This window comes from Miniopterus schreibersii (genome assembly GCF_964146895.1).
Source record: "Miniopterus schreibersii genome assembly, chromosome: 7".
Lineage (NCBI taxonomy): Eukaryota > Metazoa > Chordata > Mammalia > Chiroptera > Miniopteridae > Miniopterus > Miniopterus schreibersii.
The window spans coordinates 77,773,763-77,787,382 of NC_138108.1; the positions used below are offsets into that span (position 1 = coordinate 77,773,763).

At 39.3% G+C, this 13,620-nt stretch overlaps 1 protein-coding gene across 5 annotated transcripts in view; it reads right to left on the reverse strand.

Annotated features, from left to right (window-relative positions):
* Window positions 1-13,620, reverse strand: part of CLASP1 (cytoplasmic linker associated protein 1) — a 267,208-nt gene that overhangs the window by 66,765 nt on the left and 186,823 nt on the right. For 4 of the 5 annotated variants that reach the window (XM_081143235.1, XM_081143239.1, XM_081143236.1 and 1 more), the window contains 3 exons: window positions 4,026-4,129; window positions 2,197-2,220; window positions 708-952 (listed from right to left, as the gene is read on the reverse strand). In XM_081143235.1, coding sequence (XP_080999361.1) covers window positions 708-952; window positions 2,197-2,220; window positions 4,026-4,129 — 373 coding nt within the window. The remainder of the gene's footprint in view (window positions 1-707; window positions 953-2,196; window positions 2,221-4,025; window positions 4,130-13,620) is intronic. The other variant, XM_081143238.1, reaches the window with a different exon arrangement.

Consider the following 13,620-nt stretch of genomic DNA (forward strand, 5'->3'; position numbering starts at 1 on the left):
AGTTACATCAGGTTTAATAAGCAGCATTTCTTCTTAAAGGGATATAAAATAATGTGTCTATAGTGCCTTAGATTTGATGAAATATGGTATAAAAACATACTTGTTTGATATCATGCAATACTTGCTCATATTAGAAAATTTATGAAATATAGGAATAAAAAGAAAAAAAGCAAAAATAATCAATATTAGAAATAATACTGTTACTATTAGTACTCCATTTTAGTATCTCTTTACCATGCATACTTTTAAGGTACATTTATGCATATGTGTATTAAAAATGTTAGACTGAGACTGTTATCATCTTACCCACAACCCTAAAATGTAATGAACCACACCAAGCTGCAGAGTTTTTTTATTTTCTTTCCAAAGCAGCTGTGCCATTTTCTTTTCCCACCAAGTATGAGTGACAGTTTCCAGTTGTATTTTTCACCTAACTTGCAACATGTACCAAGATTTCTCAAATAATAGCTACTAGACAAACGTGAACTGTAAGGGAACCAAATGTTTTTATAAATCTAATAAACTACAGAGTATTTGCCAGATACTTCAAAATCTCTGGAAGGCAAAGACTGGGTCTCGGTCACTTCAACACCTTTGGTGCTGGAACTCTGTAAGGGCTCCATAAATGACAGAGAACCCACTCACGCCCCTGATGAGGACAGTAAGGGACTCAAAGCTAGCTCACCACCCTCAGTCGCTGTCCTCACCTCAGTGTCCTTTGGCTCTTCAGCAAGTTCTGCAGGCCCAGGAGCCCTTCTTTCCTCTCTGACCAGTTTGAACTAGCACAGTGGTTGAGAACTTCTGCTACATCCTCGGTCTGCCGCAGATAATGGGGAATGCCCCCATTCCTGGAACCATATGAGCGCTCAGAGCAAACACTCGAGGCATCACTGTTGGCATCATCGTCAGAATACATCCCATATGGCTCGTATCTCCTCCTCACAGGCTTCTTCTGCCAGGTCGAACAAGGGATGGGGGTGACAGAGGAAGAAGTGGAAAGATGAAATGACCATGAGTTGTACCAAACAAAACCACCACCACCAAAGAGTTATGTGTAAAACGATACACAGATGCGGATGCACCACACCTGCCCTGTTTACAGATTAGGGAATAAAAACAGAAAAGCAGACTTCTGGTGGATATAATAAGTAATAAGCAGAGCAACCTGTAGCAAAGGGAAAGAGTATGGTCTCTAGTGCACTGTGTGGACTTTTCAGTAGACAGGCTCGGGTTATAATCCTGCTGCCCTCACTGGCTGGCTGTGTGACTGCAGAAGCCTCCTGCCCTTTCTGCTTTAGTTTCCCCATCTTTGAGATACTAATTATACCTCTCACACGTTTCTTGTAAGGACTAAGTGGAATTACATATTAAATAACCTAGCTCAGCACCTGACACAATGCGAGTTGTGTAGCCACAGTTCCTTCCCAATCAAAAGTAATATATCTTGAGTATGGTCTTTGGGTCAATTTGTTTGAATATTCATGCTTCCTTAAAGTCTGAAATGGGAATGTCAGTTGCAGAGTATCGTATGTACAAGAATTCCTAAATTATCTGAGCCACTTTTAGTAAGGACTTAAAGTTTTACAACACAGGCTTCCTGTAGATTATCATTTCTCTTACCCTGACTACAAGTGAAACCCATAAATAATACAGTAACAGCTAAATAAAATTGATAAAATTTATAAAATACAATTTAAGAGAAAAACAAATAGTTATTAGCTTAAACTGTACAAATGCAATTTTCTAATAATATAGCTTTTACTTACACCCCAAATTGCTCAGGAAAGTTCTGCCTTATGCCCACTGTCCCAACATAATTATTAATAATCCCCTTTCACTCTCAAAAGTATGATCACCTTACTTATACATAAACTAGATCCCTAAAATAAGAAAAATGTTGAATATATCCATTCATGGAATAATAAAGACATAAGAGTAGACACAAATAGGGTTAATAAATAAAATGAAACGCTACTGGGAGAAGGCGCAGAGCTTGACATTCAAAATAAATACTAAAACAAACAGAGGTGACTGACTCCACCACTAATAAAAGCTTCACCAGATTCAACAATATCACAATTCAGGCCAGAATTTCTATATTGTACTACAGTTTTTGTTGCTTTCACTAGCTCCTAAAGGAAATATACTTGCAAAAGAAAAAATAAAGTTGAAAAACAAAAGTTAAAGCACTGGTACCTTGCTCCTGGAGTCTCCTAACAGCTGTAGGCAGGAAAATATTGAAGGATGGGGAAAAAGCATAGAGAATTATGTCAGAAGCATATGTGGGGATCGTTCTCGCAACAAAAGTGCACAGCAAAACATATCTTAGCAAACCAAAAACACAGAGTAGCAAGCGATTCATATCACGTGAACAGTAATAAAGGATGCTTTCACAATGGCATTTCCTAACCCTGCTGGACGCTCAGGAGACCTCTGCTCCAGCTCTCCCACACCTGAGGGAATCTCTAAGGTCGCCATTCATTCTGTGGTCTGTTGCTATGTTACATTCTATTTGCCCCAGGCTTCTATCCTGTGAGGTAAGAACTGTGTACCATTTTGTGCTTTCTCTTCGGAAGCAGGGCAATCGGAGAGTCTAAGCAGTTTAAACAAAAAGTAATAAGGGCAATGTGAGTGTAAATGGAGCTAGAGCTCAGAGAAAAACCAAAGTGAAATAGAGCCAAGGCTCCAACTCTTGAGTCCTGCTCAGCCTCCTAGACCTCTGTACACAGTCCCTCATGCAGTTCTTTAAAGAACCAAGGAACTCCCCCGCCTTAACTGGAAGTCCCATTTAACACGGATTTGGCACATCCATCGTTTCCCACCCGTGTGACCTCCACTTCCTGGGGTCTCTGAAAGAGTAAGACAGAAGCTGAATGCTGCAACTTGGAAGGAAAAACAGCTTCTGAGAATCTGTTCCAGTGCGTGACTCTTAAGTTAAAAGCCACTGTTAGAGCAATTACCCTCAACTGCTGTATCTGCCAGAAAAAAGGCCCTCCTACATGTAAGGCCAATGAAAAGAGCTGGCCAGGCAGCCCTGGCTTATAGGGAAGTGTTATGAGAGTGGCAAACTGCTTGCTCACAGCTGCTTGCCAAAGAAATCTGACTGAGCAAGAATAAATGAGGGAGAAACAGGAAAAGGCGAAAGTCAGAATCCCTGTAGCCACAGACTATAAATCCTGATCACACAAAACATGGTTCAATTTAAAACTTCAGGGTCTGAAACAGGGTATTTTCTTAGAAGAGAATAAATCTTCCAACAGCACAAGCACAGCCAGAGATCAGACAGTTCTAAACAATACCTAGTTTAAATACTGAGCACACAAACCAAAATATGCCAGAGGCTGTGCTCCTGCTCACGGAGATGTATCTTTAAAATGCAATTTGACCACAAGCAGATTCTACTAAGGACCTTTTTACTGTAACCATAAATGTAAGGACCTCTAATCACTTTATATTGTTTTTTTAGATATTATAATGATGCAAAAATATATTCCACTAGTGCTTTACATCTTTCAAAGGGTTAATCTTAAACTGGGGGAAGGTTTCCTTAAATAATGACTTACAAACTCATTAAAAAAAAAATCTTATGGAACAACTAGTGAGGAAATGGAATAAATGCAGATTTTCAAACCACAAAGTCTATGACCTATGATAACGATTTGTTTAGGTTATGCCATCAAAGCTTGTAAAGCAATAGAAGCGATAGAATGGGAAAAAGGAGATGCTGGAAAAAAAGGAGAAAAAAGATACCCAGGGACATCAGAGAAGCCCCATGTCATCACAACTTCCTTGATACTGAGGCACACAGAAGAAATACTTGATGCTAATAATTTCTGTAAGGCCAAGTTTCACTTATGTAGAGAGATAAAAGCTTAAGAAAAAAATAACACAAATTTACCCGTTATTTACACAGTTTTAAAGAGTGCCAAGGATGGCTTAGTAATCTGACCGGAGGTAGTTTTCTGTTAAGACAGAGAAGATGCAGATGAGTGAAACAAAGAAACGACACACACTGTGACCCTTACCAGAGCATCCGCAACAGCAGCTTCAAGATCTGTGCTTGTGCTTAACACACGCATGGCATTCACAGAACCAGGTATTCGTCCTGCCTGGCCAAGCCCAAACCGGTCTATTTAAAAACAGAAGCAAAACATACGTCACTTTAATTCACATTTTCTCAGTTCTTTGCCAGGGTTCCTGCCTCTTCCCACCTATCCAGCAGAGGCACTGGAACTTTTCCAGCCAATTTTAACTACACTGGACTTATATTTTTAACTACACTTGGTTACCAGTGGCAGAGGTTACAGTGTTCACACTTGGTGCCATCGTGCCACAAAGCACCCTGACAGTGGAAGTGGTTTTTTTAATGATATTTTACTTCTGAAAAGTGCTGAGACATGGGAGAGAGAATAACTTATTATAGAAGGGAACTGAGCTATGAGGTGAGTCTTTCAGAAAATCTATTTAGCATTCCCTCTAGAGGCAAGTGGCCCTGAAGTCCGGTCAAACTAGAAAGCTTCAAGGTTTGACAAATGAGTTCTAATGCAATGTGCAATAGTCAACATTTGAAACAAATGTATTCAACTGATCGCTCTGCAAATTTTCATTAGTGTCACTACTGTTTAACTACTATTAATTAAACTCAATTAATATTAGGCATATGTTCATCATAATTCCTGTACCAAAGGTTATTTAAATCAATTTATTAAAATTCTTTAATAATCACCACAAAAAGCTAGCATCTTAACTGCAAAACATTAATAATTCGGACGATACTGTATACATTTTTCCTGAGTCCCTCAAAGGATTTTTAAATGATAGTCTTTACACATGTAGACAAAATGGATAGAATCCAAAGGATTTAAAACAAATTTTACTGTTTAAACTACTATTCTAACTTTTTAAAGTCCCTTTAAATCAGTTCACCAGCCTTCCTTAAGAAGTACTGAGATTTAAACTATAATAGAAGGTCTATGTAAGTTATACTTCACAAGTGTATCACTATTTTCTTAATTTAGAATAAAGGAAAGCTAATATCTGTTTTACATAAATTGATCTTTCCTATAAAGTGATATATATACATACACATATATATGATTTTAGATATGTAACATCACCTACAAAACTGGTGAACTTTAAAAGTGAAGTGTTATTTAGCCCTTTTAAAATTCCAGTTTTAAAACATGTACATTTTCCATCGCCACAGAAAGAAAAAAAATGTACGCACTGCTAATCAAAAAAGTTAAAATACAGTCATGAACTTTTATAAAGAAACAAAAACTTGTATGTTATACTATCCCCTTTTTTAATGCACTTGATCATACTGAATGTCATCTTCACCGTTTAAGGCAATTTAATTCCATATAAACTAAAGAGAAATCACAGAACAATTATATCTGTATACCTGTATAGATAAAAATTATCAGTTGAAATATGAAACAATTATAAATTCAAGATTTATTGTGCACGTAGTTTCATGAATGATCTTTGTTCATCTTTTTTTCCCATTAAAAAAGGGTAGATAGTAAGGGATTTATGAGTAACAGAATGAAAGTAATTCAGTTAAAAGCCATTTAAAAATTACCCAGCATGAACTTAAAAAAAGTCTACATAAGATTTTTAAAAAAATTAGATTTCATGCCAGCAATTCTTGCTCCAGGGATAATACTGATTTTTCAGACACAAATTAAAACTATAAGAACAATGCAATAATTCTTGCTTCCCAGATGCATACAGCTTTGTCATACACAGTGACTGCAGATCATTCTATATGTATCACAGATAATTTGAATTCCACATCTTAAGAGGAAATGTTTGTCTGGATCTAAGCAAAACTGTAAGCCTTTTATTTCAACCAGAGCAAAATCTGTTCTACATTCTCACTGCTGTGATACTATTATGAAGCTCCACTTCCAAGAGGTGGGCACATATGACTGTACCCTTACTCTGGCCCATAACCTTCAGTGGAATGTGCTCATGAGAGCATAAATTTTAAAAATGCATAACTGGCTTCATTTAGAGGAGGAACAGAGAAAATATCTAACTCAGTGAATTGGTCAGAATTGTCAAATGTGATTTAATAAGACTGTGCCTTACTCAATACTGTAGTCATTAGTACAATGACTGTAGTCAATACTGTTAGCATATCGAAATGACGCCAGTTAAATCTGGCAAACTGATATATTATTGTATGCTTACTTTTGCCCCAATGGCTAACCAGTAAAGTTTTGGTATTGTCAAAATGGGGCTGAGATAAAAAGCTTGGGGTTCAAAGGCTGCAAAAGCGACCACTGGTCTGACTATATTATCTGAATCGTGATCTTGTTTTTCCATAAAAGTTTTAGACCATCCATTTATTTTTATACATATAATTTTATGTATGAAATAATCCAGTAACTAAATAGTACCTCCAAACTAGAACTTGACACTAATAACTAACTAGTAATTACCACTTTATTGTGAACAAAGACTTTGGAGATGAAAGACTCTCTTGGATGGTATTCATACCCCATTCCCCACAGGGACCCTTCTGATACCTAGAGTTGGGTGGCTTTCCTGGGGGAAGGAACAAAAGAGGGTGAGAAGTGTCCTCCCCTTTATTTTTGCTTTGTTTTGTTTTAACATAAATATGAACACTGGAGAAATAATGTCAAACAGGCTATAAAGCATCTACAGCCTATTAACAGAACCATAAACATTCAACAACTTAAAAAAATAAAAGCACATTGGGGGAAAAAAATGAGGTGCATACATGCCAAGTGCTAGCCAACACTGATGAAAACAAACGTTAAAATGAGTATGAAACTAGAACAGATGAAGAAGCCGAGTCATGCAGTTAGCACTTGTTCACCTGACTGCCCAACAGATTCAGCAGTGGAGAGAGCACTAGTGGACCTGGAATGACGTCGAGAGGCTGCAGGTAAAAGGAATGGTAACACCCACAGGATTAACATAGAAGTACCCAAGACAGAAAATGCCACAGTCCAAAGGAAATGCAAGGACTGCTGCCAACAGGCCATGTTCTCTCGTGAAAAGAAATGGTGCCAGATATGAATGGATAGCAAGTGCCAGTCTCCAAATTCCACAGCAACCTGCTGGCTCTCACACAGCTATTAACACACGGCACAACAAAGGCTCTCTAAGGTGCTCCTTATGCACCTACGAATCCAGACTCCAGGTTGATATTCACGCCATGAAGCCTCATCAGCCAATGTGAAAATATGCAACATGAAGAACATCAGGAGTCACAGAGCACCGTCTAAGTCCCAGAACAGAACAGCAGTAGGATGGATTAACTCAGCCCACAGGATGGCTTATCAGTATGTGATGCATATGCAACCATGCACCAAAAACAAAGCACAGAAGTTCATGTTATCTGAACAGAAACAATGAAATCACAAAAAGGGGCTCAACAACTGGAATTCCATTTTCTCCAGTCAAAATGTTTGTTCTGTTGCATGAATATCCTAATTAATGAATTTACTTTTTAATTATTAAAAACTTAGTTTTAAGTTTACTGGCCTTCCTGGGAGAGGCATTTGCAGTACTATGGTTATGAGCACTGGCTCTGTAATACAAATGGGGGCAAATCTTGATCACAACAAGCTGTAAGACCTCGAGCAAAGTACTTAACATCTCTGTCTCAGTTTCTTCATCTGTAAAATGGTGAGTTAAGAGAATTAAGAGATCATACATAAAGCACTAAACACAATGCCAGGCACAGAACAAACAGTGGTTAATAGTCATCCTAGTGGTGCTGAAGGTGGCAGTAATAATTAAGAGTAAATTCCAATTTACATTTAGACGTTAAATATTGTTTTATTAGCAAGTATACATAATAAGCATATCAATTCATCAATTGGAGGAAATACATGCTAAACTCCGTCCTCATGTGGAGACAATAACTTTTAGGATTAATTATGAAATATAAACTTGATTCAAAACATGAATTTTTGACCAGAGTGCCACACAATATATGGCTTTCCTTTACCTCGGGAAAACAAACAAGGTAATATGCTTCTATCATTACTCTGAAAAGAACATGATGATGCATCACAGAAAATCCCTCAGTTTGATGAAGTCACACTGAGCAGTGCTACTCCTCACGCACACCAGAATGTAGTGTCCTGTACATGTTAACATTCACAGTCATCAAATAGCAAAATCTCTTCAGTATCATTTATTTATTAAAGATCACGTCACTTGATAAAATGCACATATCTGTGGTATATGTAGTATTAAATAGCAACGGCTACTTGGTCAATACGGACAAATTTTTACCAGCTTATAAAAAGGAAAAATTTTAAATTCCTAATTCTTTAAGCAGCACAAAAATAAATCAGTAATCTCTAAACCAGATATTATTAAATAGTCACTTTACTCAAGTAAGGAAGATGGCAAAGTATTTTCTAAGACTGAAGCAAAAGAACCCTCACTTCATTATATAAGCTTATCAGTATCGCTTAACAGTTTAAACCAAAAATAGCTTTTAAGGCATACGTGACCTAAAGGTTTCTTATAAAGCTGTCCTTTGGTTCCATTTCAATAAAATATTCTATAGTATATCTGTCCTATAATGAGTCCTTTGTCACAACTTCAGTAAACACCCGACAATGGAATCCAAGATGAACCCATTTACGTCAAAGCCTTATTTACAAGTCCTAGAGCCCTTGATTTCACTTTAAACTTGTCATTTTAACCATATAAATATGTATTCATACTATTAAAATGGGCCAAAACAATCTGGTGATAAAAATGCAAACTTAAAGCCAATATGCAGTCACTGAAACATAATTACTTTCATCACCCACCCTTTTGGGGAAGTGAAGGTTACATGTGAGTTGATAAAAAGGGGCTCTAACACACAATCTCACTGATTTCTAAAGGGAGCGGGAAATAATTATTTATGTAAATAAGAAAAAGAAAACTTCACATTCTTTGAAGGGCATAGTAAGTTCCCCTGGGAACCACCTTCGGGGGACTTATTTACAAATTCCCAGGTTGTAGCTCGAAGCCTGAAAATCTCATTCAGAAACATCGCTGAGTGCCCGGCCGGGAGTGGCTCAGCGGTTGAGCATCGACCTAGGATCCAGGCGATCAGGGTTCGATTCCTGGTCAGGGCACATGCCCGGGTTGCGGGCTCCATCCCCATTCGGGGGCCTGCAGGAGGCAGCCGATCAATGACTCTCTCATCATTGATGTTTCTGTCTCTCTCTCTCTCCCTCTCCTTTCCTCTCTCTGAAATCAATAAAGATATATTTAAAAAAAGAAAGAAAAAGAAACATCGCTGAGTAAAGCACTTTCCTTTGCCTAAGCCTGGAGAGGCCTCGCAGGCAGCATTGAATACAGTTCAGAGGAACAAATGTAAGATGTGAAATTATCATAACTGCTTTCAAATAAGACAGGGTAACAACCAAACTCTGAAGTCAGACCTGGATTCAAACACAGACCACTCCTTAGCTGTAAGACCTTGAGAAAGTGGCTTATCTCAAGTCTGTTTTGTCATCTGTAACAGAGGGATACTACCTGTCCCAGAGGGACCACGAGGGATTATGCCTATCGACTGCCAGAATGGTGCCAGGTACACCTGAGCACGATTGTTCTTGTGGAACAAAAGCTTTATAAACAAATTTAATTCATGAAGGGAAAAAGGAATGGTATTAGAATGCATCTGAACAAATGTCACTGCTGCCCCGACCACAACAGAAGCCACATGTGAGTTCTGGAGCTCATCAGGAAGGGAAGCAGCCACATTCCCATCTTCAGCCTTGGTGGAAAACTTGTGTATTCCTGCATTCTGGGCTGTCACCAGATACACAGCAGATCCATTTCACCAAGGAAAGTGAAACAGACTAGATCCCTCAGCCCCTCAGAGTTCAATCAGGACCTCAAAATAGCAGCGACTTGCCTGGTCCACAGACCACATGCTGGATTACAAAGGCTACTTCCACGGACAATAACAAAAACACCAGGACGTGTATGAAATAAAAAGACTGAATAGTCTCTAAGAGACAAAGTGGCCAATAAGCAGACTGAAATGTCCACTTATGTAACAGGTTTTCTAGAAGGTCAAATACTGAGCAGGATGCATAGAAACAGAGCCTTAACTTAAAAGAAAAAATCACCAGTTCATTCAGAAAAAAAATCATCACTTGACTGGTTGAAAATTCTGACCTAATGCTTCAGATTGCTGAGAAAGAGCTGATGTGCACCAGGTAAACTGCCCAGCTAGATACTCATGCTCTCAGGTGGACTCCTCACAAAGGCATCTCCCACCAAGTTGTGAGCAACCAGCAGGGCTTCTGCATCTGCCACCTGCTCTTCCTCAGAACTTCAGAAGCAACAACGGGTGCCAATGGACTACAGCTAGACGCTGATTACTGACACTGAGGAAGGTACTGGGAAGAAGCGTATGACATTAGAAGGCACTAGAAGCAACTACTGAGACCTTATGCTTTCGACACTTTTATATCTGAAAGACCAGTTACATACTCAGAGTGAAAATAATAGATTCCTGCTGTCCACAAGTCCACATAACAACTCAGGCCAGGCCTAGGCCTCGTGGTTATAAAGTGATTTCTACTTGCTGTGCTTGTCAAGAGAAAAACATACGATTGTACAATCCTCCACATGACAGAGAACTCGGACACAATTACTGAAGAAGACAAAACATTTCTTTTATGTAAAAGTGTGTGTTGACAGATGTCTTTGGGGATTAATAATGTGCACTATGGAGAAATTTATATGTCCATATTAGAGAAAGGCAAAACTATTAAAACTAAAAAGAAAAGGTAAATAAAATATTCTATAAAGGATACATGTTTCTTTTTGTCTTGTTTTTCCTGAATCCTAGAAACTGTTGAAATACAAATTCTGGATATAAGAAAAATTCAGGGTGGTGGTGGGGGAATGAACAAATCCAACTGGCCCCCTGGCTGGTGATCTGAAGTACAGTGCTTACACCACCCCATGGCGACCTACTATTTACCTTTTCTTTTTAGTTGTAATTTTTTGGTACTGGGATGGCATCAGGTCACAGACATTAAACAGCCTATTAAGCCCAGGAAGAAAATATCTAACTAACAAGAAACATCATGAAGTTTTGCACTGTACTGTATACTTAAGCAATTTATCAAAACGCTGCTTTTAGACTACTTGGAAGAGAGCTGTGAAGCAACTCAGCTAACAAAGCATGGCTAATATACTCATCCATGCTGCTTTTTAAGTTAATGTCATGACCCGAAACAGCACATTGACTGTCCTAAACATTATCATGACTTTACTTTTTTCCTTCTCTGAATTGACCCACGTATGGCCTAATCTTGGGCAAAATTAAACACAAACGGTAGACATTCAATAGGTAGGGATAAACACTGCATTAACTCTACTTTTAAGCAGCAATGAACTTGGGATGAGCTTCACCTTATGTTAGAAATGACCACACAGATGGGCTTGCCTGGCAGCAAGTGACCATAAGTAACAGCAGCACAGACTGAAGTGATGCTTTTTCCTCTGATATGGAAAAACTGGAAATGGCCAAAATTCAAGCATGCAGAGGGGGACAACAGAGGGTAACTAAGGAAGAGGAAAGGAAGAAGAAAGGGTCACAGGACAGCAGAGGAGGGAAAGCAGGTCATTCCACCTGGCAGTGTCTGGGACAAGCATTTGGAGCAGGGAAAGGACTCTGCTCCGAGAGCCAGCGCCTCCGTGTACTCACCCAGTGGAGGGAAGCCCCGAGCAGGGCTTGTATCTCGGCTGCTCTCACGGCTGGTATCGCGGCTGCACCCCTGACTCATGCTGGGTCGAGGGATACGGCTGCTCCGTGCTAGTGTGCAGCATGAGGGGTTTCAGAGAAGGTGAACAAGTTTAATGAAGACAGAAAAACTCACAAAATGTCAGTCACATTCCATTAATGTAATCACGACATTGTCGGCGCTGGAGTTCTGATGGCCGAGCACTATCCCTGCTACGTTTACAACTGCGGTGCCAACAGCAGGGGTTTGGACCAAAACTCGACTACGCTCCAATGCCTCAGAAAGCTGTGAATTTTGGTATGAAGGTGAAACAACACCTAAGTGTAAGAAATGAAAAGAAAGCTTCCAAAGAGCAAACTGGCATCAGAAAATAGAAGCTCAGTCTTTAACACGATCAGCTTTTGGCACTTTAGCAACGTCTCCACAGGAGGTTAAGGACCAGTCATTTCCCTGTGCGCTGGGCCCTTAGAGACAACTTCACTCGGGTTGAACCAACGCAGGTGCTGGGACTGAAACCCATGCACTTACCTAAAGAAGAGCTCACTTCTCCCAGCCTGGCCTCCATACAAAGAGAAGTCATAGGACTGACAACAGTGAGAGAAGCTGCACACTTGAGTCAGTGTGCAGATGGCTCAAACATTTCATTCTCTAAACCAGCAGAGAAAGAGGTGGGACTGCTGTCCCTTTTTACTGGTCCCAACGTTAATTCCTGCTTTTGCTATGGGAATCCCAAACTCTGCCTGTAGTCCTACTCAAGGGCCTTCATTTATCTAGCCTTACACCAGTCAAACACTATGTGGACTGATAATCCCAATATTTGTGTTAGAAGATCCCTCCACTGACCTGAAAATGGCCAATTACTTTATGATTATCCATGGGTAATTTTATTACACTCACATAAAGCACTGAAAACACGGTCATATGACTAGCCTAAAGTCTCTAATATAACTTGGCCGTAAAAGCTCAGCAAAGGCCATTATGCCCTTATTTTTCATTTCAATTTGAGAAAACAGAAATATAGTACTGGCAAAATATTTGGAAACAACCTGGTATAACAAATGTGTGTAGCCACCAATGTCACAGCTGATGATGACAACAAATATTTCCATCTTGAGAGGACCTACTCTTCTAGACTGGGTAGACATGCCTTCTTCAGAAATGTCAGAAAAAGTCAACGACTCACCAATGTAAAAACATGGCTATTTTCACAACAATGAATCAACAAGCATATACTGCCTATTATTTTAGAGCAAAGGTGTATTTATTGTATGGCCAAACCACAATGAGAGTATCTTACAAACCAGAATTACGAAGCCCCCTGATAACGACTACAAAGGTGAAAAACCAACCAACTTCTGACTGTGGTCTTTCTCAGGGCTAGAGCTGAATTAGACCTTGGAGGTATGTAAGTGGTGTCCAATGGCTTAGGTCTGCACTGGCAGGCAAGGGAAGATCAAGCACAGGAAGGCACTCTAAGCAACAGCCAAAACTGGGCTACATTTGGAATTCTCTAGTAATTCATAAATTCTCCTTCATTTTGCCATAGTGACTGGGAGCATGAAGTTTCCACTCAAAGTAGCAGTGACTGTTCAATTAGCAATTTTTGATAACATTCTAAACAGCTCCTACAAGGAGGGCAAAAGCACAAGGTGCTAAATTAAACTCTTAAAAAACTAGGGAGTAACTGCAGACCCGCCAATATATGACAAGTTGCATAGAACCTACAAAGCAACACTGCTTATGCTCAGAGGAGCAACACTACATCTAAATGTATAAATGGCCTCTGCAGTGCCCCGCTAACTCTCTGGCTTAGCCACCAAGCCTCTCCTTAGGAGGGTTAGGAAGAGTCACATCATTTAAAAGAGCA